Here is a 27,728-nt window from a genome sequence, read left to right as displayed (position 1 = left end):
ATAGACAATCTTTCTCGGATGAACTGGAGCAGCCGGTTGAGGACGCAGGGGCCGAAAGTTAGCAGCAGGAGCAGGATAACTAGAGGGCCCAGAATGGTAGAGATTAGGGTGGTCAACCAGGGAGACTGATTAAACCAGCTTTCAAACCAGCCCTGCTGGGCCTCCCGGTCCCTTTGTCTTTTATTTAACCTTTCCCTGAGTTTGGCCATGGAGTCTCTGATGACTCCAGAATGGTCTGCATAGAAACAGCATTCCTCTCCCAGGGCCGCACACAGTCCTCCCTCTTCCAGGACTAGTAAATCCAAGCCTCTCCTGTTTTGAAGTGCTACTTCTGAAAGTGAGGGGAGGGACTGCTCTAGCTTAGAAACGGACTGCTCTAGTGTCCGTAGATCCTCATCTACAGCTGTTTGGAGTTCAATATAATGTGAGTCCTGGATCAGAGCAGCTGCGCCAGTACCCACCCCAGCAGCGACCCCTAGTCCCAACATAACGGCTAAGGTTAGGGAGACAGGTTCGCGCCGAAAACGGGTGGGATGTTTATCATACTGATTTTCTAGAGTTTCAGCAGGGTGATAGAACACCCTGGGTATGATCTGCACCATGACACAGAAGTCGTTTGAGCTATTTAGAACCTTAGCCGACACACAGGGGGTGAGGCCTTTGTTGCATGCCCACCAAGTTCCCGGCTGGGGCTCCAGGTAAGAATCAGTCCCCAAAATCGGGGTGGTAGTGTTACAGAGTCTCTGGTAGCCCCGGGGGGGTGTTCCTATGCAGGTTCCCTGTCCTGTAACTTCTGTAAGGGTGAATTGTGGTTGGGAGTCGGGTGTGCATCCCTGAGTGCTAGTGATGTTATTATAGGTCCCTGAAGTAGCAATTCCCTCATAATAAGGGGGAGGGGAAGCAAGGCAGAGCCAGCAGGATTTAGTTACATCGGGGCTGGTTCGATTAAGGGCCAGGAATGCCCCTATGATAAGATTAAACAGTCGTTGTCCCGTCTCGGGTGACGACCGAGGGGTTGGAGTGACCGCGAAGTTAGTGGGTGTGGCGCTCCCTGCGGCTAGGGCCGGGGCAGCTCTTTGTTCCCCGAGGACCGCGTTAGGCCCGATCGCCACGGGGTCTGGGGATTCTATTTTTAGTTTAATTCTGAATATAAAACCATCATCTGTTCTTTCTTTGTATAACCTGAGTCCCCACGTATATCCATTGGCCCAGTAAGTAGCCCTTTTTCCGGGCTCCGTGAAGGATATCCGTAGGGGATGACACCACCCTTGGCAGGGCCCATAATTAAGGGTTTTCCATTTGCTAAATGTCGGGTGAGTATAGTTAGCCTTGACAGTGATATAATCCCAGGAGGAGGAGGGCCTCCATTCTGTATCCCCAGTAGTTTCGCACCCCCAATTTTTACAATAAAAATATTCCCCTCCTCCACAGGTGGGATTTAGCCTGCGATCTCTGTGGTGCCCGGGACAGACATAAAAGGGAAGAGTGCTTAGCATGGCCCTTCTGTCAGGCGTGCCACATCCTCCCCATGGGTCTAATCCCAGTCGCCCTGGAGGGCTTTCTTGGTTAGGGGCTCTAGAGGTGTCGAAGTATCCCTCTAGGTCCCATGGGCTAGGGGCCCCTATGGTTAGCTTGCATAGGTCAGGATATAGGTCAGGCCACCAGGTTCCCACGGGGGCGGTCTTAGTTATAGACCAGACCTCGTCACCCCCAGACGTTAGTACCTGCCAGGTTAACCTTTTGAGGGCATGAGGGTCACCTTTGGCGGAGGTGAAGAGCGCTAGGAGAGGTAGGAATATAACAACTGTCATCGAACAATTTTTGAAAGTCTTATCTTGAGCGGGTTTTGGGTGCGGTGGAGCTTCCATTGGAGTGGCTCGTCCGGTCCGTCCTGGCTGGCGTCAGCGGTGCTCGTTGATGGGGCGCGCTGGACGTGTGAGGCGTGGACCCAAGCAGCAATGCCGTCTACCTTTAAGGCGGTTGGGGTGGTCAGTAGGACAGTATATGGGCCCTTCCAGCGGGGCTCAAGCGTCCTGGACTGATGTCTCCTGACGTAGACGGAGTCCCCGATCTGGAACGGGTGTGGGCCGGTTGTGTCTCCGGGGCGGTAGACAGCCGCAAGGGGTTTCCAGATCTGGTGCTGGATAATCTGGAGCACCTTTAGCCTGTCCTGTAAACCGGGAGTGTTAGCAAGAGGGTCAATAGCAGAATCTAGTAAGTCCGTTACTGGTGGGGGACCTCCATAGAGAATCTCGTAAGGAGTTAGCCCATGGCGCGTGGGAGTGTTCCGGACTCGGAACAGAACCATTGGGAGGAGTTGGACCCAGTCTCTAGTGCCAGTCTCCAATGTCAATTTAGTTAGGGTCTCTTTAATTGTTCTATTCATTCTTTCTACCTGACCTGAGCTCTGGGGTCTGTATGCACAATGTAATTTCCAATTTATCCCCAGTAATCTGGCCACCAACTGACTTACCTGGGAGATGAAGGCGGGGCCGTTGTCCGACCCTATTACCTTGGGCAGTCCAAACCGCGGGAAAATTTCTTCCAGGATTTTCTTGACAACCACCTGGGCGGTTTCTCGCTTGGTGGGGAAAGCTTCTGTCCAGCCTGAAAAGGTATCTATAAACACTAGGAGGTACTTGTTACCATATTTACCTGGCTTGATTTCGGTGAAGTCTACTTCCCAATTAGTTCCGGGTCTTTCTCCCCTCATCCTGGTTCCCTCAGGCATCTTGAGGTGTTTGGTATTTACCTTAGCACAAGGTACACAAGCGTCGGTTACCTGTTGGATCAGGGAGGGGAGTTTGGGAATGTAATAGGTCTGACCTTCTCTCCGGAGGAGTGCTTTTAATTTTTTGTGTCCGAGGTGAGTCCATCGGTGGAGGTGAGTCACCAGTTCTTTGGCCCTTTTCTGGGGCAGGACCATCTTCCCTTGGTGTTTCCAGACCTTCATTTGCTCATCATATTCTGCCCCTATTTGCTGGATGATATCTAGGTCGCTGTCTGAGTACTCGAGAGACAGTTGCCCCGGTGTCCGGACAGCCTCTGGTACTTGTAGGGAGAGGGCCTGTGGGCCTAGTGCAGCGGCCCGTGCTGTCTCATCGGCCATCCTGTTCCCCTCTGCTACTGGGTCATTGCCTCGCTGATGCCCAGGACAGTGAATTATACTCAGTTTTCTCGGCAGAAAGAGGGAATGGAGAAGATCTTGTATTTCTTCTCTGTTTTTGATGTTTTTACCTGCTGAGGTTAGGAGACCCCTTCTACGGTATATTTCTCCATGAACATGGGCAGTTGCAAAAGCATATCTGCTGTCAGTATAAATGTTGACCTTTTTGTCCTTAGCCTTTCTTAGGGCCTGAGTTAGGGCTATAAGCTCTGCCCTTTGAGCTGAAGTCCCAGGCTCTAAGGCACTGGCCCAAATGACAGCTTTCCCATCTACCACGGCTGCCCCGGCTTTACGCTCACCATTTCGTAGAAAGCTACTCCCATCAGTGTACCAGGTTGCTTCAGCATCTGGCAAAGGCTGGTCCGTCAAGTCCCCTCTGGTGCCATGGACTTCAGCTAGGATCTGGTGACAATCATGCATTACTAGGGAGGGGGACTCGGTTTCTGGAAGCAAGGTGGCCGGGTTTAGAGATGTAGCCGTTCCAAACTGTATCCGCTCAGAATTCAGTAACATGGCCTGATAATGGGTGACCCGGGCGTTTGAGAGCCATCGATCAGGGGGCTGGCGGATGACTGTCTCTACGGCGTGGGGGGCCACCACAGTGAGGGGTTGGCCAAAAGTCAACTTGTCTGAGTCTTTTACCAGGACTGCCACAGCCGCTATTATTCGGAGACATGGGGGCCATCCTGCAGCCACGCTGTCTAATTTTTTTGAAAAGTATGCCACGGGCCTTTTCCAGGGTCCCAGTTTTTGAGTTAGGACCCCTTTGGCTATTCCATTATGTTCATCAACATATAGCGTAAAAGGCTTGGTTACATCTGGGAGGCTCAGGGCAGGGGCGGTCAATAAGGCCCTTTTTACTTTGTCAAAAGCCAATTGCTGCTCCTTTCCCCAGTGGTAGGGGGTGTTGGATTTCGTGAGAGGATATAGGGGAGCCACCATCTCCGCAAACCCGGGTATCCAGAGGCGGCAGAACCCAGCACTGCCGAGGAACTCTCGTAGTCCTTTGGCATTAGTGGGTGCTGGGATCAGGGCTACAGCCTTTTTGCGGCTCTCCGTCAGCCACCTCTGGCCTCCTTCCAGGAGATATCCCAGATAGGTAGGTCACTTGTCTCTGGCCTATTTGGGCCTTTTTGGCGGAGGCCCTATACCCCAGTTCTCCCAGTCTCTCAAGCAGGGCCCCCGTACCTTTTACACAATCCTGTTCTGTCCTAGCCGCCAGGAGCAAATCATCCACGTACTGCAGAAGGACAAGGTCCGGATGGCCAACTCAGAAATCTGCCAAATCCCGATGCAAGGCCTCATCGAACAAAGTGGGGGAGTTTTTGAATCCCTGTGGCAGCCTTGTCCAAGTGAGTTGTCCTGAGAATCCCGTCTCAGGATCTTTCCATTCAAAAGCAAAAATAGGCTGGCTTTGAGAGCTTAACCTCAGGCAAAAGAATGCATCTTTTAGATCTAACACCATATACCAGACATGGCTTGGGGGTAAGGTGCTGAGCAAGTTGTAGGGATTCGGCACCATGGGATGTATGTCCTCTGTCCTCCAGTTAACCTCTCGTAAATCTTGTACCGGCCGGTAATCTCCTGTGCTGGTTTTTTTTACGGGTAATAGAGGAGTATTCCAGGGTGACTGGCAAGGTATTAAAATGCCCAATTGTAATAGTCTCTGTATATGTGGCCGAATGCCTTCTTTGGCCTCTTTGCTCATTGAATATTGCCGGATCAATATGGGGGTGGCCGAGGGTTTTAAGTTTATAATTATGGGCGGCTGGTTTACAGCTAGTCCCATTCCGGCCGTTTCCACCCAGGCCTGAGGGTAGTTAGTGAGCCATTCAGAATCTAGGGGCTGCACGGACGGTGGAGAGTCCTCGTGCAGCCGGTGTTCATCCTCTAGGCGCAAGGTCAGTAGCTGGAGGGGCTGCCCTCCCGCGCCAGTAATAGTGGCCCCTTTTTGCTGAAAATGTATCTGGGCCCCTACTTTTGAAAGAAGGTCTCTGCCTAGGAGAGGGTAAGGGCAGTCTGGGACCAGTAAGAAGGAATGCGTTACTTGCCCAGTGCTCAGGTGGACCTTCCGTTCGGTTGTCCATCGATATAACTTGCCTCCAGTTGCCCCCTGAACCCAAGACGTTTTAGAGCTCAAGGGTCCTTTTGCCTCAGTTAAAACTGAATGTTGAGCTCCTGTATCGACCAGGAAGGTCACCGGCTTTCCCCCCACTTTAAGGGTTATCCGAGGCTCGGGGGGGGGGGGGTTCCTGGCCCTTACACCCCTAATCTTCATCTTCTAGGGACAAAACAGGAATGGGCTTCTTTTTAGGTCCCTGCGTTTGGCCCTTCCTTGGGCAATCTTTAACCCAATGTCCTTTTTCCTTACAGTAGGCACACTGGTCTCGTTCAACCCGTGGTCCTCTTTTGTCTCCCAGGTCCCTACTCTGTCCTGACTTACTCTGCCCTGAGCCCTGTACTGCGGTGGCCAGTATCCTAGTCAGCTCTTTATTACGTCTTTTATCTCTCTTATCCTCCCGTTCCTCTTGCTCTTTACGGATCCTTTCCTCCCTTTCCTCTAGGGTTTCTCGCTTGTTAAAAACCTTCTCTGCCTCTTTCACTAAGTCCTGTAAGGTGTACCCCTGAAGTCCCTCCAACCGTTGTAACTTATTACGAATATCCGAGGCCGACTGTCCAATGAAGGACATAATTACATCTGGTTGGCGGTCTTCAGCCAAGGGGTCAAAGGGAGTATACATGCGGTAGCCTTCTATTAACCTCTCCAGAAAACCTGCCGGCGTCTCCTCTTTTCCCTGCACTATAGCACGTACCTTTGCCAAATTGGTGGGGCGACGCCCTGCCCCTTTGAGACCCGCTAGGAGTACCTGGCGATAGAGACGGAGCCGCTCCCTACCAGCAACAGTGTCGTAGTCCCAGGTCGGGCGAACCAAGGGGAAAACATCCTCAATCTCATTAGGCAGCTGGGTCGGCCTCCCATCCGCCCCCGGGACGTTTTTCCGAGCTTGGAGGTAGACGCGCTGTCTCTCCTCCGTGGTGAGGAGAGTCTGCAGGAGCTGTTGGCGGCCATCCCAGGTCGGCTGGTGGGTCAACAGAATTGACTCAATTAATCCGGTTAGCGCCTGGGGGTCTCGGGAGAAGGAGGGGTTATGAGTTTTCCAGTTGTAAAGGTCAGAGGCAGAGAACGGCCAATATTGCATCTGGCCGCCTGCTGATCGGAGGGGAAATGCCTGGGAGGTCCAGACGTCTTCCGACTCTCCCCCGCGCTCTCGCCGAAAGCGGAGGCGACTGGCGAGCGGGGGTGAAGCGAGGGGTTGCCCCTCTGCCCCCGTAGAGTCGGGGACGGAGCTGAGGGAGCGGAGGGAGAGGTAGGGGCCTCCGAGCGGGGCGTTGGGGGTTGGGCATAAGGGGGAGGGGAGGAGTCCAAGAGAAGGAGACTGTCCTGGTCCCCTGGGAGCACAGGCGGCTCCTTAGGTTTTGATTCAGGAAATTTTAGGGGGCAAAGGGTGGATGGAGAGGAGGGACGGGGAATTGGGGGAGTGTGGCAGGGAGGGAGTGAGGGTCTCGGGCCCGGTTCCCCTTGAGAAGGGATAAAGCATTTTATCCAGGGGGGTGGATTCTTAGCGAGATCCTCCCATACTATGATGTACGGCACCTGATCGAGGTGTCCATCGGGTCCTGGCTGGAAGACCAGGGCCTTCACCTGCAAGATAATATCAATAGTAAAAGCTCCGTTCCTGGGCCACCCGACGTTGAAAGCCGGCCACTCTGAGGAGCAGAAGGTGACCCATCTTCGTCTTCTGACTTCGACCGAAAGATTGTGTGCCCGGCCGGCGACTTCTTTCCAGTGATCTAGAGTGAGGCTTAAAGGGGTGGTTACAGTCTGCCCTGGGGGTGTAGAGAAGGGGTGAGCGGTGAGGAGGAGGACAGGAGAGGAAGAAAAACACGGAAGGAACAGACGCACACGAACGACAGGACTGGCGCGGCAGATTCAGATGGGAGCGGTCGCGAACCACGACCTTCCCCGAAGAGGAGGGAGTGCCGGGGCTCCGTTCCTCTTCCAGACCACTCCGGAGTCCGACTCCGGAGGGGGACCAGGGGTTTCGGGCACGTCTGCCTCCCCCGCTGGTCCAAATACAGAATAGAGAGTACAGCGTCCTGCAGGCACAATACAGACCCGGCACAAAACAGACCCGGCCAGTCAGACAAACGGACGAGACAGATATGACATTTAGCGAGCTCGGTCTTACCTCCTACCGGTCTTAGGATTGAGTCTGGGGCGTCTCAGATCCCGGACGAGCCCCCAAATGTTGGACCCTGGCTCACGGGTGCCAACGTGGCCCGGTGGACGCCCCAGAGACCCAGACCCCAGACAGGCAGATGCAATTAGCAAGAGGGTTTATTGAACGTTTGCGCAAACGGGCTCTCCGCCTCCGAGGAGGAAAAGAGCCCCGATTAGCAATTACAGGTATCTTTTAAAAGGCAAAAGGAAAGAAACTGCCTAAAGACAAAAGAACCGCGGGAGTCGCGTAGCATCCAGGTTGATTTCGGGGAGGGTCAACATGAACCTATTCAGGGACATTCCAGTCAGGGTGTGTGTGTGGGGGGGAAACGGTTTTCTTATTGTAAACAGAATGCTTTTAGTTGCTAAAATGTCAGGAAGAAGACTGGATGGGCTGCCTCTGGATTAGGGCTGGCCCTACTTACAAGGGGGGAGGTTTCTTCAACAGAATAACACCCAGTGCTCATCCTGTCAAATGCCTGGGTGGCAGGCACTGAGGGGGGCACTTGACGGGATAAATACAATTTTTTAAAAAAAAGTCTGCCACATGGAATCGAGACTGCTGGAAAAACGATAAGGAAAACAACTCCGTGTGTGAGAAGTTCGGAGACGTGTAGAAGAGGTACAAGACATGAGAATACATTTTTTGTTGTTGTGGGAAAATAAAATAATTTTGTCCTGAAATGAGCCTGGCTATCTTTTTAAACATTTTTTAAAGATTTTATTTATTTATTAATGAGAGACACAGAGAGAAGGCAAGAGATATAGGCAGAGGGAAAAGCAGGCTCCCTGCAGGGAGCCCAATGTGGGACTAGGTCCCAGAACTCTGGGATCAAGCTCTGAGCCTAAGGCAGAGGCCCAACCATTGAGCCACCCAGGCGTCCCTATTTTTTTTTTTTTTAAAGATTTTATTTACTTATTCATGAGAGACGCAGAGGGGGGCAGAGAGAGAGAGAGGCCTCAAAGACAGCAGAAGCAGACTACTGGCAAGGATCCTGATATGGGACTGGATCCTGGGACTCTGAGATCATGCCCTGAGCCTAAGGCAGATGCTCAGCTCAACCACTGAGCTACCCACACTTCCCAGAGCCTGGCTAGCTAGAGAAAGAAAACTTAAGACTGATTCCAAATGCGAAAGGACATGTAGAAGGTGTTTCTGAAGGAGACTTTTTGAAAAGGAATTGTCTGCACGGTCAGGACTGACTGAGATTGGGAGAAGTGAGTTTTACAAGTACACTGGTATAACATTGAGACTTGGCTCTTCTCTCTGTTAAAACAACAAGGTTTTCTTGCATTGTTAGTCTATTCTTGATAAGAGATTATGAACAAAGAAAAGGCTTTTTTTTTTCTTTACCTGCCCGTTGCAACAAGGTTTTTATATTCGTTTTTATCTGGTCTTTACCTAAGTAAGAGAGTGAAAACTTCTCGATATTAAAGGAGCTACATTTTGGTGACTCTATAACCTCCTGTAGAATCTCCTAGGGACACCTTGGAGAAACAGATACTGAAGTTTTCAGTTTTGTAATGATCCATGATCATTTGTAGGCACGTGCCTTGAAAACTTCTGAGATGTTGGTTGGTTGGTTGGTTGGTTGGTTGGTTGGTTGGATGGTTGGTTGGTTTGGCTGGCCTGCCGGCTGGCCAGCCAGCTGGCTGACTGACTGTTCTCTGGTTTGTTCATTCGTTCATTGATTTTCAGCAGATTCCCAGAAAGTCAAACCCTAAATAGAGTCTCTTGACTAATTAATATAGTTTACCTGCTATGCAAAGTCACATGAGAAGTATTGTCAAACAACGATAAGCCCTCTTAGATTATATTGGGTGCGTGAATGCTGTCAATGTTCCAAAAATGAAATGAAATTCCTAAAGTTGTAACATGTCCTGGTACAGTGCCATCACTCGACATTCTAATTGTTAAAATGCTGTGTTACAAAAAATAATCAAAGTTTCTTACCGACTGCATTATAAGGAACTCTCATCAGGTCTTTAACCATGTCCATTTTTGTCTGCCCTGTCATTTATAGGTATTGTTATGATGGTCTTGCAAAAATATGATCCAGGTTCAAGAAGAGTTATGAAAAGGACTTTTGACAAATACCGGTCTGTGGTCACCCTGAGATCGTAAAACTAAAGTATGAATTTCCAGAACTAATGAAAAAGCTACATTTAAACAGAACAAAAAGAAACAACATGGCACTGAATGGGTTAAGGACAATGATGACCGTTTTTAATGACTCTTATTCACAACATTGTTGATCCTCTCATGTTTGCTACTCCAGATTGAAGGCAAATTTGTCTCTAGAGATATCTATGACTTACAGACATTTTATGAAAATGTTGTTTTGTAAACAAATTAAAATATTTATCTTTTCTCCCTACCTGTAACCCTCCAGAGTTCAGAAACTCTCAGTGAGTATTCTTTCTTTTATGGCAATTGTAAATCATCTGCATAGTTTGGGTGGGAATCTGTTCTCATTGTAACCAGACACCGTTGGAAGGATTGGTTTTTTATTTATTTATTTATTTATTTATTTATTATTTATTTATTATTTATTTATTTATTATTTATTTATTTATTATTTATTTATTCATTTATTTATGATAGTCACAGAGAGAGAGAGAGAGAGAGGCAGAGACACAGGCAGAGGGAGAAGCAGGCTCCATGCACCGGGAGCCCGACGTGGGATTCGATCCCGGGTCTCCAGGATCGCGCCCTGGGCCAAAGGCAGGCGCCAAACCGCTGCGCCACCCAGGGATCCCGGAAGGATTGGTTATATTACCAAGGCCTTGACTAGAATGGCATCGGTTTTTCTTTTTCTCCCCCCCCCACCCCAGTTTTATCTATAAATAATCTCTACTCCCAAGGTAGGGCTCGAACTCACAAGCTTGAGGTCAAGAGTCATGCTCTCTGCTGACTGAGCAGGCCAGGTGCCCCTGGAATCTCATCCTTAAGACACATGCATAGACTCAGATAGGATCACACAGCTTTAAGAAAATCAGATCGACTTTCTGGAGCCAATAAAGCCCCTTGGAAAATGTTGGCCTGATACCTTCCTTACAGAATTCCCCACAGCCTTACCAGGTGAGTCAAGAGTGGCACCTCCTGGCAGATGAAAGCAAGAATCAGATGCTTAATCAGATCGAGCCTCCCGGGTGCCCCTAAAAGGTGCTTTGAAATGCTGTAGTTCTTTCTTTTTGTCTTGCCTTTACAGGGATGACGTCAGTGACTATGTCTGTCTACTTGGAGAGGAAGAAAATATTCCAGATTGCTGGAACCTGGTTTGCCACACTGCAGATGACCGAACCCCCTCCAACCTGACACAGGAACTCCCTTTCTCTGAGCCAAGGAAAGGGGGTCTTGTTTTGTTTTTAAGTTGTGGTTAAAAGTAGACATCATCTACAATGGGGCATATTAGCCATTTGTAAGCCTAGAGTTCAGCAGTATTAGGTATGTTCACATCCTCCTCACCACGTTATCTTTCCATTTCATTTTTAAATTTAAATTTTTATATATTTTTTAAAATGTTTTTTCTTTAATTCATTAGAGATACAGAGAGAGAGCGAGTGAGAGGCAGAGACACAGGCAGAGGGAGAAGCAGGCTCCCCTCAAGGAACCCAACTCGGGACTCCATGGATCCAAAGACCCTGGGATGATGCGCCCCCACCCCCCAGGGCCCAATCACTGAACCACCCAGGAAACCCATACATACTTAATTTTTTAAAAGTTTGTTCATTCATTTTTCATTATCTCTAGACCCAACATAGGGCTGGAAATCACCACCCTGACTGAGATCAAGAGTTGAGTGCTCTTCTGACTGAGCCGGCCAGGTGCTCCTTCCATTTCATTTTTTCAAGAACCCTGGGATCATGGCTCAGTGTCACCATTTGTCCAGTGAGGCCCTCCCACCTTCCACCCCTCAATGAAGAGGTGACATCTGTCAGGCTGGTTCATGTTTGTTCATCTTCCTTCCTCCTTTTAGTAGACAGAAGGTGTCTTGTGAAACAGCCAATGACTATGTCGAATGAAACTGAAGATTTCCCTTGGGAAGTGGGTGCAAGAGGGAGGACAGATGGATGGAGAACCAGTAAACTGTTGGCATTGCTTTAGAGGAAAGAGTGTGCTTGCTGGGCCCTCACCCAGGGTGAATGGGTCAGAACTGTCCCCTGTCAGGCCTCCCTTAGTCTTTTGCCCTTATCACTCCATGCCCGTGTTTGGCCTTTGAACCCTAAGACACCACCGTCATGTGTTTAGGTGCCCCTCAGACTCAGCAGGCCACACCATGCCATGCCACGCCCTCCCAGATGCACCCCCACCCCTGGATGGCATTAGAGTGAGATGTCATCCTCCACATCCAGGATTCCCTGGGTTAGGAAACCAGGAGGGGACTCTTTTGGCCCCCAGACAAGGTGATTTCTTCAGACATCCTCTTTCTCCTTCCCTTTCTCTTTCCCTTTCTTTTTCCCTCTCTCTCCTTCCCTACCCTCTCCTCCCCTCCCCTCCCCCTTCCCTTCCCCTCCTCTCTTCTCCCCTCTCTTTACCCTCCCTTCCCCTCCCCTCCCCTCTCTTCCCCCACACTTTGGAAGTTGCAGCCTGAGGGTTGAGGGAGAAAGCCATTCAATGGAGAATAAGTCCGAGGCTCTGACTTTTCAGACAGCCTTGAGCATTTGAATTAAATGATTGAATGAGGCCCATTGGAATGGATCACCCTGAACCTCTCTTCAGCCCCCCACTAACCCCGTCCCCCCAACCCTGAATCCTCCAGTGGATTTGGGAATGGAAGCCCGTGTGTGTGTGTGTGTGTGTGTGTGTGTGTGTGTGTGCGCGCTTGCTGATATTAGTGGGGCAAGCTCAAACTGGCTCCTGCAACTCAATTCATTCTGGGAACGTTTTGTTGTTTCTGCTAAGTTGCCACTTGCTGTGATGAGCAAAGCTAAACTCCTCCCATTGCCTAGTTCTTTTTTTTTTTTTTTCTTTTTTTTTTAAAGAGAGGCAGGGACACAGGCAGAGGGAGAAGCAGGCTCCGTTCAGGGAGCCCGATGTGGGTCTCGATCCCGGGACTCCAGAATCATGCCCTGGGCTGAAGGCAGGCACTCAACTGCTGAGCCACCCAGGAATTCCCCCATTGTCTAGTTCTTAAAGCTGGCCCCTACCCACTGCTCTCAGCTGGTTTCTCTGCTCCTGTGCCTGGGAACAGTTGTAGCCACCGTCCTTGTGGCCCCGGGGAACCTGAGCCAGCTTTCTGCCCTGTGTGGCCATAAACTGCAAACCCCTGTGCAATCACGGGATCGCTTTCCTGGGACAGGGCAGCAAAGGGTAGAAGTGGGAGGAGACCCTCTCGGGCAGGAAGAGCACAGTCTCCACCAGGGGAGTCCCTAAAATTTGGAGTTTTGAAACTCAGTCACTTGCCTGAGGTTAAAACAAACAAACAAAACAACAAAAACAAAAACAAACAAAACAAAACTCAGACCCAGGCAGGTTCGGACAGAAACTGCGGAGACAAGAGGGCCTGACGGCTCTTCTGTGAAGGCTCACTGCAGACTGTGGGGCGGGATGTTCATTCAGCTCCCAGAGCCAGAGAACCCAGTTCCCCCAGACTCAAGCCGCCCATCAGCGCTGTCTTCAGGGAGCAGAACAGCGCCTCCTAGTGGAGGTCAGAGGCGCTTACACCGAGCCCTGCCTCTGAACACTGCAGGTGCATCTCCACCAAGGCAAGTGCACACCTGATAATCAGCCCAATGGGTCCCTCCTCCAGAAGACCCGCACAAACAACTCTCTCCCAGCAAGTTTACTGATCACAGAGGACTGCAAAGCTTCAGCTCTACGGGGAAAATAGGATCTAGCTTCCTTTGTTCTTTCTTTCTTTCTTTCTTTCTTTCTTTTTCATTTATTTTCTTCAAACCTTTTTAATAATTGTTTAATTTTACTTTTTAACGTATATACTTTATTTTTTTCTTACTTTCATTATACTTTACTTTTTTCTTTCTTATTTAAAAATAGAAATGACAAATACTGTACCAAGAGATGAAGAAAGACATTATTTCATAATTAAGGAGACTATCCATCAAGAAGATCAAAAAATTGCAAATATGTATGCCCCCCAACATGGGAGTACCTAAATATATAAACCAATTAACAACAAACTACAGAAACTCACTGACAATAATACAATGACAGGGGATTTAACACCCACTTACAGCAATCGACAGATCATCTAAGCAGAACATCAACAGGGAAACAATGGCTTTGATTTGGTGTCAACCCTGGACCAGAGGGATTCAACAAATATGTTAAGAATATTTCATCCTAGAATGGATAAAGAAGATGTGGTTTATGTATACAATGGAATATTACTCAGCCATTAGAAACGACAAATACCCACCATTTGCTTCGACGTGGATGGAACTGGAGGGTATTATGCTGAGTGAAATAAGTCAATCGGAGAAGGACAAACATTATATGGTCTCATTCATTTGGGGAATATAAAAAATAGTGAAAGGTAATAAAGGGGAAAGGAGAAAAAAGAAGTGGGAAATATCAGAAAGGGAGACAGAACATGAGAGACTCCTAACTCTGGGAAACAAACTAGAGGTGGTGGAAGGGGAGGTGGGTGGGGGGTGGGGGTGACTGGGTGGCAGGCACTGAGGTGGGCACTTGATGGGATGAGCACTGGGTGTTATTCTGTATGTTGACAAATTGAACACCAATAAAAAATAAATGTATTAAAAAAAAGAATATTTCATCCTAAAGCAGCAGAATACTCATTCCTTTCAAGAGCACATGGGACATTCTCCAGAACAGATCACATAATGGGCAACCAACCAGCCCTCAACAGGTACAAGAAGACTGAGATCATACCATGTACATTTTCAAACCACAACACTATGAAACTTAACTGCAAGAAAAAATTTAAAAGAACACAAATACATGGAGATTAAAGAACATCCTACTAGAGAATGAATGGGGCAACCAGGAAATTAAAGAAGAAATTTTAAAAATATATGGAAACAAATGAAAATGAAAACATGTTTGTCCAAACCTCTGGGATGTAGCAAAGGCAGTCCCTAAGAGGGAAGTACAGAGCAATACAGGCCTACCTCAAGAAACCAGGAAAAGTTAAATTAAAAAAATAAATAAGTAAAAAATAAAAAAAGGGATCCCTGGGTGGCGCAGTGGTTTGGTGCCTGCCTTTGGCCCAGGGCGTGATCCTGGAGACCCGGGATTGAGTCCCACATCGGGCTCCCGGTGCATGGAGCCTGCTTCTCCCTCTGCCTGTGTCTCTGCCTCTCTCTCTCTCTCTGTGACTATCATAAATACATAAATTTTTAAAAAAATTAAAAAAAAAAGAAACAAAAAAAGTCTCAAATACACAACCTAGCCCTATACCTAAAGGAGCTAGAAAAGGAACAGCAAACAAAGCCTAAAGCCTGCAGAAGAAGGAAAATGATTAGATTAGAGCAGAAATAAATGATACAGAAACAACAGCAACAAAACAGTAGAATGGAGTAATGAAACTACGAGCTGGTTCTTCAAGAGAATTAATAAAATTGATAAAAATCCTAGCCAGACTTATCAAAAAGAGAAAGGACTTAAATAAATGAAATCACAAACAGAAGAAGAGAGATGACTATCAACACCACAAAAATAAAACAACTAAAAGAGAACACTATGAAAAATTATATGCCAACAAACTGGGAGACCTGGAAGAAATGAACAAATCTCAAAAACTGTGCAGACTACAAAAACCGAAACAGGAAGAAATAGAAAATGTGAACAGACCCATAACTAGCAAAGAAACTGAATCAGCAATCAAAACCCTCCCAACAGGGCACCTGGGTGGCTCAGTGGTTGAGCATCTGTCTTCAGCTCTCATCGTGATCCTGGGACCCTAGGATTGAGTCTTGCATCAGGCTCCCCTCAGGGAAGTCTGCTTCTCCCTCTGTCTCTGCCTCTCTCTGCATGTGTCTCTCATGAATATGTAAATAAAATCTTAAAAAAAAAAAAAAGCAAAAAATCCTCTCCCAACATATGGAAGTCCAGGGCTGGATGGCTTCCAAGGGCAATTCTACCAGACGTTTAAAGAAGAGTTAATACCTATTTCTCAAACGTTTCCAAAAAAATAGAGGTGGAAGGAAAACTTCCAAACTCGTTCTATGAGGCCAGCATTACCTTGATCCCAAAACCAGACAAGGACCCCACTTTTTACAGACCAATACCGCTAATGAACATGGGTGCAAAAATTCTCAGTAAAATACTAGCAAATAAAATTCAGCAGCACATTAAAAGAATTATTCAACAGAATCTAGTGGGATTTATTACTGGATTGCAAGGGTGGTTCAACGTTCATAAATCAATCAATGTGATACACCACATTAATAAAAGAAAGGATAAGAAGCATATGATCTGTCAATAGATGGAGAAAAAGCATTCAACAAAATACGGTATTCTTTCTTGAGAAAAAAAAAATTCTCAGCAAGGTAGGGATAGAAGGAACATACCTCAGCATCTTAAAGGCCATATACCAAAGATCCACAGCCAATATCATGCTCAGTGTGGAAAACCTGAGAGGCTTTCCCCTACACTCAGAAACAAGACAAGGATGTCCACTCTCACTATTCCTATTTAACATAATATTGGAAGTCTTGGCCTCAGTAACCAGACAACAGAAAGAAATAAAAGGAAAAAAAAGAAAAGAAATAAAAGGGATCCAAATAGGCAAGGAAGAAGTCAAACTTTCACTATTTGCAGACCACATGATACTTTATGTAGAAAACCCAAAGACTCCACCAAAAAAATTGCTAGAAGTCAAACATGAATTTGGAAGAGTTGCAGGATATAAAATTAATGCACAGAAATATGTTGCATTTCTATGTCACAATAATGAGGCAGCAGAAAGAAAAATTATGGAATCAATCCCATTTATACTAGCACCAAAAATAATAAGACACGTACGATTAAGCCTAACCAAAGAGGTGAATGACCTGTACTGTAAATACTATAAAACATTGCTGAAAGAATTTGACGATGACACAAACAAAATGGAAAGACATTTCTTGCTCACGGATTAGAATAAGTATTGTTAAAAAGGCTATACTACTCAAAGCAATCTACACATTTAATGCAATCCCTATCAACATAGCAATAGTAGTTTTTCACAGAGCTGGAACAAATAATCCTAAAATTTGTATGGAACCACGAAAGACTGAAAATAGCCAAATCAGTATTGAAAAAGAAAACCAAAGCTGGGGCTATCACAATTTCAAACTTCAAGTTATATTACAGAGCTCTAGTGATCAGAAGACTATGGTGCAGGCACAACAAGTAGACACGTAGATCAATAGAAAAGAATGGAAAACCGAAATGAGAATATGAACCAATAACTCCATGTTCAATTACTCTTCAACAAAGCAGGAAAGAATATCCAAGGGTTAAAAGACAGTCTCTCCAGCAAATGGTGTTGAGAAAACTAGACAGCCACATGCAGAAGAATGAAATTGGACTGCTTTCTTACACCATAAATAAAAAATACATTCAAAATGGATTAAAGACCTAAATGTGAGACCTGAAACCATAAAGAGAAGAAAAGATATGCAGTAATGTCTTTGACTTGGCCATAGGATCTTCTTTCTAGATATGCCTCGGAGGCAAGGGAAACAAAAGCAAAAAGAAACTATTGGGACCTCATCAAGATAAAAAGTTTCTGCACAGTGAAGGAAACAACCAAAACTAAAAGGAAACATACAAAATGAGAGAAGATATTTGTAAATGACAAATCCTATAAAGAGTTAGTATCCAAAATATAAATCTCAACATCCAAAACACGAATTATCCAGTTGAAAATGAGCAGAAGACATGAATGGACATTGTCTCTAATAAGACATCCAGATGGCCACCGGACACATGGAAAGACACCCAACATCTCCCATCATCAGGGAAATTCATATCAAAACCTCAATGAGATATCCCCTGACACCTGTCATAATGGCTAAAATTAACAACACAAGAAACAACAGATATTGGTGAGGATGGGGAGAAAGGGGGATGCCCTTACACTGCTGGTGGGAATGCAAATAGGTGCAGCCACTGTGGAAAACAGTATGGGGGTTCCTCAAGAAGTTAATAATAGAACTACCTATGATTAAGGAATTGCACAATTGGTATTTACCCAGAGGATACAAAAGTACAGATTTGAAGGGGTACATACACATCAATGTTTATAGCAGCATTATCAACAATAGCCAAACTATGGAAACAGCCAAGATATCCATCAACAGATGAATGGATAAAGAAGATGTGGTAAATATACAGACTGGAATATCGTTCAATTATCAGAAAGGATGAAATGATGCCGTTTACAACCTAAAAACTTAAAAAGAATTATGCTAACTGAAATAAGACAGAGAAAGCCAAATACCATACAATTGCATTCATATGTGGATTTTAAGAAACCAAACAAACTGGCAAAGGGGGGGGGAATGAGAGGACAAACCAAGAAACACACCCTTAACTATAGGGAATAAAGTAATAAAAACCTGAGGAACGTGAGGGGGGTTGGGAAAACAGGAGATGGGGGTGAAGGAGGGCACCTGTGATGAGTACCAGGCATTGCATCCAAGTGTTGAATGACTATGTTGTACAACTGAAACTAATATATACTGTGTTAAAAAACAGGAATTTAGTTTTTTTAAAGATTTTATTTATTCATTCATGAGAGACACACACACAGAGAGGCAGAGACACAGGCAGAGGGAGAAGCAGGCTCCATGCAGGGAGCCCCACATGGGACTTGATCCCAGGTCCCCAGGATCACACCCTGGGCTGAAGGTGGCGCTAAACCACTGAGCCACCTGGGCTGCCCAACAAACAGGAATTTTAAACAAAACTTTAAAAATAACAACTGTTAGTATTGATGACAAAGGTGCACACATACAGATAAAAACAGAAAGTAAATTGAATATCCATATAAAGAGTATTTAGAGCCACAAATCCCCTCCTTATCTCAGCTCAGGAAATGCCTGCCATGTCTATTCTCACCCCAGCAGAGGCCTGGAGTGGGATTCTCTGGAGAGGCCTCTGAATTGGTGGAGCCAGGCCATCCTCGAAACAACAAACAATATAGCACTTACAACTAACCCACCAAAGATACTGGGAGTCCCAGATGCCAGGCACATGCCAAGACACAAACTCAAATTCTACACAGACAATAACCTTAAACTTAAACTTAATCCTAACCTTAACCTAGCCATAACACTAGATGTATCACTAACAGAAAACCAAACACAAACCACAAGCCCCTAACACATACAACTGAACCCTAATGCCAACCCTAACCCTAACCATAAACCTAACCCCTAACCCTTAACCCTGTCCCTAGCCCCAATCCTAATACTAACCCTAACCCCTAACCCTAACCCTGACCCTACCCATAAACCTAACCCTAACGCTAACCCAGACTCTGACCCTAACCGTGACCCTGACCCTAACCCTAAGCCTAACCCTGACCCTAACCCCTAATCCTGACTCTGACCCTGAACCTGATGATAACCCTGACCCTAACCCTAACTGTGACCCTGACCCTAACCTTAACCCCTAGCCCTAACCCTAACCCTATACCCTAACTCTAACCCTAGAACGCTAGTGTCTAAGAGTTAACCATATCAGCTTGCCACTGCATCTCCACGTGAAAATTTTAGAAAGGTTCTAAATTATTCTGGTGATGGGCTAGTTGCAAGCTGCAGGCCAGGAAAGATTCTTTCACAGTGTTAAACACCTGGCCTTTCCACTGAGCCAACACACCAAAGTGTGGGGCTAGCTCCTAACATCCCTCAGGTGTGAGTGCTCGTTGAAGGGTACATCTGAGAAGGCTGGTTTCAAAGTGAAGCAGACCACCTTTCCACTGCCAGTAAGCAACCCTTGAAGAGGGGTCTACCTTCTTTTTGAAGAGATTAGTGGAAACCTACATTCAATTATCTGTGGCTTCCCACAGGCCCTCCAGCCCATATTTACCAGGCTTCCAAAACTGCTGTGGATATAGGTTTAAGCTTCCTTGATCGAGAAGCTAGTGGGCTAGGAATGCCTGAGTCACAGAATTAATGCCAGGTCATTTCCAATGCGCCTCCACAGCTGCTGGGAAGGTAGGTCTAAATTGCCTATGAGAGAGGCCTAGTGCAGAGCTTCCCCCAGGGAAAGCTTTGTCCTCCAATATAAGTAGACTGTTTTCCCTTTGTGCTTCCAACACAGTTGAGGATATTAGGTTTCAACTCCCTGATGTGAGAAGCTAGTTGGAAGGTGCATTCTAGAAAGGCTTGTCTCCAAGTGTGTTTTTCAGTGCATTTTCGTTCCCCTCCAAACACACTGTGTAGCTGCTAACCCCTTAATTGAGTGGCGAGTGGAAAGCTGCCCTCAAAGGACACTCACACCCAGGGTACTGGACAGCAAGTTCCATTGGGCCTCCAGTTGATTGCTGAGCCAAGGCCTACCTCCCTAAAGACAGGCTAGATGAAGTTTCCTTCGTAGAACGCTGTGTCACAGAGTTCCTCTATCTCCTTGTACCTGCACCTCCACACCAACATTTGAGAGAGGTTCTAACTCACTCCAGTGTTAGGCTAGTTGCAAGCTGTAGGCCAGGAAAGATTTTTTTAAGTGTTAAGTACCTGGCTTTTTCACTGTGCCAACACACCAATGTGTGGGGTTAGCTGTTAAGCTGCCTCAGGGGTGAGTGCTCGTTGAAGGGTACCTCTGGGAAGGCTTGGTTTTCTTTTTTCTTTTTCTTTTCTTTTCTTTTTTTTTTTTTAAGGGCTTGGCTCTCAAAGTGAAGCAGACAAACTTCCATTGCCCTTCCACTGTGGAGAGGGCTCTACCTTCTTTTTGAAGATGCTAGTAAAAACCTGCATTCAAGGAACTGTGGTATCCCAGAGGCACCCCAACACATATGTATCATACCGCCAAATCTGCTGTTGAGATAGTTTTGAACTGCCTTGATGTAGAGGTTAGCCAGCTAGGAAGGCCTCAGTCTCTAATTATGGCTAGTCCATTGCCACTGATCCTTCACAGCTGCTGTGGGGGTAGAGTCCATCTCACCTATGTGAGAGGCCTAGTGCAGAGCTTCCCTCAGAGATAAGTAGACTGCTTTCCCTTTGCACCAGCACCACTGCTGAAACATATAATTTAAACTCCTTGATGTGAGAAGCTTGTCAGAGGGGCATTTCAGGAAGGCCTATATTCCCTAGAGGTGGACAGTGCCTTACATGGCCCCTCCAAACTTACTAAGGAGCTGGGTTCAAAAACCACTCATTGAGTGAGAGGCCAGTGGATAGCTGACATTAAGGTAAGCTTCTGCTTAGGGTCCAAGACAGCCAGTTCCATTGCATCTCAAAGCTAATGTGGGGCCAGGGCCCACTACCCACCTGGGAAGGGCTAACTGAAAGTTTCACTCAAGAAACGCTAGTTCCTCAGCGTTCAGGAGGTCGCAAGGAATATGCACCTCCACAGCCACTGAGGAGAGGTGGTGCTAACTCACCCCGGTAACAGATTCATGGTCAGCTACAGGCCAGGAAACCTGCTTGTTCATTGAAAAGTAACTGGCCTCTGCCCTTGCCCCTCCCCCCAATGAGGGTGGACCTAGCTGCTAACCTCCCTGAGCTGAGGGCTGGCATGTTGAAAGTTTCCCTGCAGAAGGGTCTGGTTCTCACACTGAGGCCCACAGGCTTGCCACTGCCCAGGCTCCTCTGTCTGCTGGGCTGAGAGGTTCGACTTTCCTCATGGAAGGGGCCAGTGGAGAGTAGTACTCAGGAACTGTGGTGTCCCAGAGGCCCTCCAGTGCTTGGGACAGCCCTTCCACACCCTGTGGGGAGACAGGTTTGAACTCCCTTCATCGAGAAGTTAGGCCTTCTAGGAAGAAGGCCTTCTAGAAATCAGGCCAGCTCATTTCCATTGCACCCCCACAGCTGCTGGGGAGGCAGGGTCTCACAGGCCTCTGGGAGAGGGAGGCCTAGTGGTGAACATAATCAGGGAGAGCTTTGTCCTCAGAGGAAAGTCTCCTGCTTCCCCTTGGTGCCACCACCACTGCTGAGACACCTATTCCCACAACCTGAGGTGAGAAGCTAGTCTCCAGGGGCACTCCAGGAAGGCCTAGGGCCCCTAGCGGTGTACAGCACCTTTCAGGACCCCTGGGAACCTCCTGAGGATCTGGCTTCTCAAGCCCTTCCTGGAGAGGCCATGGGAAACCTGCCCTCACTGGCCCCTTTGGCCCAGGGTTCAGGACAGCTTCTTCCATTGGGTTTTTGGCCTAAGGTGGGGCCAGGTCCACCTCCCAACTGGGGTGGGGGTGGAGGGTGCTAGTTGAAAGTTTCCCTCAAGGAAGGCTAGTTCCTCAGCTTTTGGAAGCTCACAGGGTCATTTCACCTCCACAACCTGTGTGGAGAGAGTACCCTAACTCACCGCCTTGACAGACTCCTGGTCACCTGCAGGCCAGGAGAGCTGCTTTCTCTGTGAAAAGTACCTGGCCTCTGCCCTTGCCTCTCGCCCACCTAGGGTGGAGCTAGATGCTAACTTCCCTCAGCTGTGAGGGCTCCTTCAAAGGTTCCCTCAGGAACCTCAGGGAGGGCTTGGTTCTCAGACTAAAGCCCCCAGCCTTGCCACAGCCCAGGCTCCTCTGATGGGCTGAGAGGTTCGACCTTCCTCACAGTAGGGGCCAGTGGAGAGCAGCACTCAAGGAACTGTGGTGTCCCAGGGGCCCTACAACACTTTTGGACTGCCCCTCCAAACATTCTGGGGAGAAAGGTTTGAACTCCCTTCTTTGAGAAGCTATCATTCTGGGAAGGCCTAAGCCTCAGAACTCAGGCCAGCTCATTTCCATTGCACCCCCACAGCTCCTGGGTAGTCAGGGTCTTACAGGCCTCTGAGAGAGGCCTAGTGTGAGCTTAGTCTGGGAAAACTGGTGTGAGGAAGGGGGTTAAAATAGCCATTCACTACATAAATCCAGTTCCAGGACATCTGTACAGTGCCCTCTGGGGTGGGGAGCCCTGGAAAAGAGGTAAATATTGATTACCAACTTGTCCAGGATATTAAGGGGAAAAGGAAAACAATGGGCAGAACTTCCTTTGGCATGTTCAAAACTTTTTTCTTTCTATTTCCTTCTCCCCCCGCCCACCCCTTCTGTTCTGTTTTGTTTTTCTAGTCCAGGTATTAGAAGGCACCTGGCTGGCTCGATGTGACTCTTGATTGGCAGGGGTCATGAGTTCCAGCCAGCACCACGTCTGTTGGATTGGTGTAGAGATCACTTGAAACTAAAGAGCTTTCGGGTGCTTGAGCCCTAATCCTAACCCTAATTTGGGTTCTGCCCTGATCACACCCCAAGACCTGGCTCCAAACTTCAAAGGATTGGGGGCCAGTGAGTGACACCATAAAGGACAGCCAATTTCCCAGGTGGAAAAAGTGCCATTTGTATGAGGGTCAGACAGGAGGAGCCTGAGATAGATGAAGTGCTCTCTGAGCACAGGGAAATATTCCCCTATAGTTTCAAAGCATGTATTTTAATTCAAAATTTCAGTAAAGGTTGACTATTTAATATAAAGTAGAAATATCTGTATTTATGAGTCAGGTATTTCATAGTTTCCAAGTTTATTTTCCTTCATGTTTAACACTAATTGATGATGTAAATTGTGACATAGCTTGTATTCAGATCTTTCTATTTCATGCATGTATATATCCAAACATTATTAAATGTTTAAAGAAAAAAATATGAAAAAGAAGCTTTTTCCCAATTACAAATTGCACGTATAGAAGAGTATACAGGACGTGATTCTGAGATAAGTAGGGGCCATTTCTTAGCCCTTTAGTCTCTTGGCAGTTACATGATAAAAACTTCTCACATTTACTTAAAGGAGACTAAGTAGCCAATCTTTCAGCCTCAATTCTTGTTTTAGCTTACATTTGAAGACAAATCCCTTATTTTTGCTTTTGTCATTTTGCTGCAAGTGTATTTTTCTATTTGCCAGTTCTAGGATATCATTCTAATTCCAAGGCACTATCATTAGCATAAAACAATGACAAAGTATTTAATCATCTCCCCCTTCCTAACAACCATAGACCAAAGATATCAGAAATAATAAAACACTTAACACTACTTTTTACAAATATGGAAAGCTAAGAAAGGATACCCTGAGATGAGAATTACATGAACACTTTTAAAGGAAGCACAGAGCATCATCTATAAAGTCTGACTAAACTTGAAATGACATATTCATATAACTTAACAGCAATTCAAAAGACAATAAACCAACATAAGCTTCTGATTTCTGACGTGTAAAAAGCTTGGCAGACATCACTTGCATCCTCACAATAAGAATAAAACTGTTCAAACTGAAATCCAACAACTCTTCTTAGATTCATCGAAGAATTGAGATCCTAAGACAAACTGTTGCCCTGGTAATTGAAGAAACAGGCAATTATAGAGAATTACAACCTACCAGGAACAGAAGTCCATAGCTTAAGTCAGTATATTAAAATTGTAATTGATGAATTTCTGAAGTTTCTGTGTGGACTAGGTTTAGAGCTTAAACTCATAAGGAACCTACTCCTAAGGGGCTCCCCATACACTTCCCATAGTTTTTCTTGAAATGAACCTACCAGTTTTTCACTGTAGAATATCAGAGAAAAATCCTGTAGTGCTTCCCATGAGGGAAGAAGAAAACTAGCATTTCATTTTCAAAATATATCTAGAGCTTTTTCCCCCTTAAACAAAGCCTGCCCTCAAGGAAATTATTTTACCGTGACCTAACATAAGAGGATTTTACCAAAGCCTAACCAACCTGGGACAGGAAACATCCAAGTCCAGGCCTCTTTAGATTTTGACAAAGAGGAAGGAAAATACATAACTCAGGCCCAAAAAAGACTGAAATCTAATTATAGGATTATAAAAGGCTTGCTTTCCTCTCATGCATTACAATCACATCAATAGGGCTCCTGCGTAATAGAAGGGGATTATGGCCAAAAGAATTGAAAACCTCAGATCATATTTATGGAGTCTACGGACAGCCCAAGCCAACAGGGGAGACCAAAACAAGGACAGTGGAGGAAACTTTAGCCTCTAACATCACAACTATAGCAAATAGTAAACACAGTCTAACTCTTAGTCAAATAAACATAAAAGCTTAAACTTTTTTTTTTAATTTTTATTTATTTATGATAATCACATAGAGAGAGAGAGAGAGAGGCAGAGACATAGGCAGAGGGAGAAGCAGGCTCCATGCACCGGGAACCCGATATGGGATTCGATCCCGGGTCTCCAGGATCGCGCCCTGAGCCAAAGGCAGGCGCCAAACCGCTGCGCCACCCAGGGATCCCCATAAAAGCTTAAAGACCAATCTACCTCAGCATCTTTCACCTACTGTAAAAATAATAATTATATATATTATTTTACTGTTAAAAATGACAATGCATGCTAAAAGGCAAAAGTGGTCTGAAGAAACTAAGTATCTGAACTAGACTCACAACTGGCAGTGATTTTGGAATTATCAGACGGAGTTTAAAATAACTATGGTTAATATGCTAATGGCTTTAGTGGAAGAAATGGATAACATGCAAGAATAGATGGGTAAGGTAAGTAGTGACATGGAAACTCTAAGAAAGAATCAAGAGAAAATATTAGAAACAAAATTACTGTAACAGAAATGACGAATGTGCTGATGAGCTCAATAGACTAATCAGTAAACCTGAACATATGTCAATAGAAACTTCCAAAGTTAAATGCAAAGACATAACTGAATAAAAACAATGGAATAGAATATACAAGAACTGTGGAATAATTACAAAAAATGTAACATACACATACTGGTGACATGAAAAGGAGACAGAAGAGAGACCATAAATATTTAAAGTAATAATGAAAGATAATTCTCTAAATAACAGACACTATAGATCCGGAAAACTTAGAACACATCCTTATGAAAAATTCCAGAGAGTTTACACCTAGGCATATCATATTCAAACTTCAGAAAATTGGAGGCAAACAAAATATCTTGAAAGAAGTCAGTGTTAGTGGTGGTGGTGGTGAAACCTTAGATATAGGGAAAGGACAAGAATTACTTTGGACTTCTCTTCAGAAATCATTTGAGCGAGAATAAAAGGGAGTGAAATATTTAATGTTGAAGAAAAACTCCACCAGTGTAGATTTTGTGTATGATATACAACTTTATGCTGACAAATTTGATAACTTAGATAAAATGAACCAATTTCTTAAAAGATGCATTCATTAATCATGTACAAAGATAAATATGTAATCTTAATAGGCCAATATCTATTAAATAAATTTGATCAATAATTAACAATCTTTCTTAAAAAATGCTCTAGGCCAATATGGTTTCATTGGTGAATTCTACCAAAAAATTAAGGTGGAAATAATACCAGTTCTATACAATCTCTTTCATGAAATAGAGCAGGAAAAAAAAAAAAAAAAAAAACAGTTCCTAAGTCATTCTCTGAGGCCAGCATTAACCAATTAAAATCAGGTAAGACATTACAATTCAGAAAAAAGTACAGATTATGAAAATGTAAATGCATACCTCTTCAACAAAATACTAGCAAATTGAATCCAAAAATGTATAAAAGCAATTATATACCACAGCCAAGTGGGATTTATCACTGGTATGCCAGTTTCAATGTTTCAATATTGAAAAATCAATGAATGCAATCAGCGATATGAACAGGCTAGAGAAGAAAAGCATTTGAATAGAAACATAAAATGAATTTGACAAAATCCAATATGCATTCATTCATACACAAAAATCTCTCTCAGGAAATAAGGTATAGAGGGGACTTCCATAACTTAATAAAGAACATCTACAGAAAAGTGACAGCTAGCTTCATACTTAATGCTGAAAAACTAAATGATTTTTCCAAAGATAAAGAACACAAGAAAGGTGTCCCCTTTCATTACTCCTGCTCGACATGGTACTGGAAGTCCCAGCTAATGCATTAGAACAAAAAATAAATACATAAAATACATATGGATTGGGAAGGAAGAAATAAAGTATCTTTGTTCATAGATGACATTATTATCTATGTGAAATAACTGACCAGAAAGAAAATCTGCAACTAAGAAGTGAATATAGCAAGATTGAAAGATACGATGTTATTGTGTAAAACTCAATCACCTTCCTAAACCAGCAATGGAAAACTGGAATTTGAAAGGAAAGTATAGAGGCAAGATGGAGGAAGAGTAGGGTCCTCAACTCACCTGGTCCCACCAGCTTACCTAGAAAACTTTCAAAACATCCTGAACACCTAAGAATTCGACCTGAGATTTAAAGAGAGGACAGCTGGAATGCTACAGAGAGAAGGGGTTTTGCTTCTAGCAAGGTAGGAAGGCAGAAAACAATTTTTTTAAAAAAATTGGGGGAGGGGAACTGCGAGTACCGGGGCTACAGCCCAAAAGCCTCCGGGCCAGGAAAGCCTACCCCTGGAGAATCAGGACCTTTAAAAATCTGCGCTGGAGTTTTCCTGCATGGAAAAGTGCTTAGCCGGGAAATTGGGCAGAATCGCAGGAGGGACAGAGAAACCTCCAGTTTCCCGGGAATCACTAATAGAGGAAGTGCACCTGGGGAAAGCTCGCCACAAACTGTGGACCAATCTTAGTAAAGGGCAACCCTCGGGACATTTGGGAGAAGCCAGTCAGTTAGGCAGGCCGGCTCCGGACAGAAATGTCTGCACCCTACTGCCTTCGGGAGCTGCCTCCCCACCGAGAGTGTGATTCCAGCAGTAGAGGGCCCCCATATCCCAGGGCACCCGAATGGACAAAGCCAGAGATCTTGCACTCCCCCCAAGACAGGCAGAGGCGGGGAGGCCTCTGGACAGGACAGCGAGAACTCGAGAACTCGGCTGCCGCTGGGTGCCCCCAAGCAGTGCAGATCGGTGCACCCACACCAGCCTGGGAGCATGTAGGCCAGGGCAGACGGGAAGACTGCATTAGTACTAGCAGGGAGCTGGAAACCTGGCTGCTGCTATTGTTGGTTGTCGTCCTTGTTTCACCTTGTGCCTGGGAGAGGCGGGGCCACCAGGGAACAGAGAACTCATGGGGTAAATAGCTCACACTGGCCCGGCAACTGGTGGGGGGCAGGGCTTCTCCCCCAGGTACACACACCTGCGAATCAGTATAGCAGACCCCTCCCCCGGAAGACCAGCTGGAAGTACAGGGGAAGACCAAGTTCTTGACCCAGCAGCTCTGGAAAGCACTAGGACAGAGGGAAATAGTATATAGAACTAGAGGGTCCCACCTTTTAAAA

General features: G+C 45.9%; 1 protein-coding gene across 1 annotated transcript; it reads right to left on the bottom strand.

The window, feature by feature from the left end:
• Positions 1-433: 433 nt before the first annotated feature.
• On the bottom strand, positions 434-6,721 carry LOC129499715 (uncharacterized). Its single transcript, XM_055309567.1, is given in 3 exon segments — positions 434-4,270; positions 4,272-5,414; positions 5,416-6,721. Coding segments are annotated over 3 exon segments (4,557 nt in total). The 5' UTR covers positions 6,367-6,721; the 3' UTR covers positions 434-1,807.
• Positions 6,722-27,728: the final 21,007 nt, after the last annotated feature.

Source organism: Nyctereutes procyonoides, unplaced genomic scaffold, assembly GCF_905146905.1.
Source record: "Nyctereutes procyonoides isolate TBG_1078 unplaced genomic scaffold, NYPRO_anot_genome, whole genome shotgun sequence".
Classification (NCBI taxonomy): domain Eukaryota; kingdom Metazoa; phylum Chordata; class Mammalia; order Carnivora; family Canidae; genus Nyctereutes; species Nyctereutes procyonoides.
This window is presented reverse-complemented; position numbering and strand designations above follow the sequence as displayed.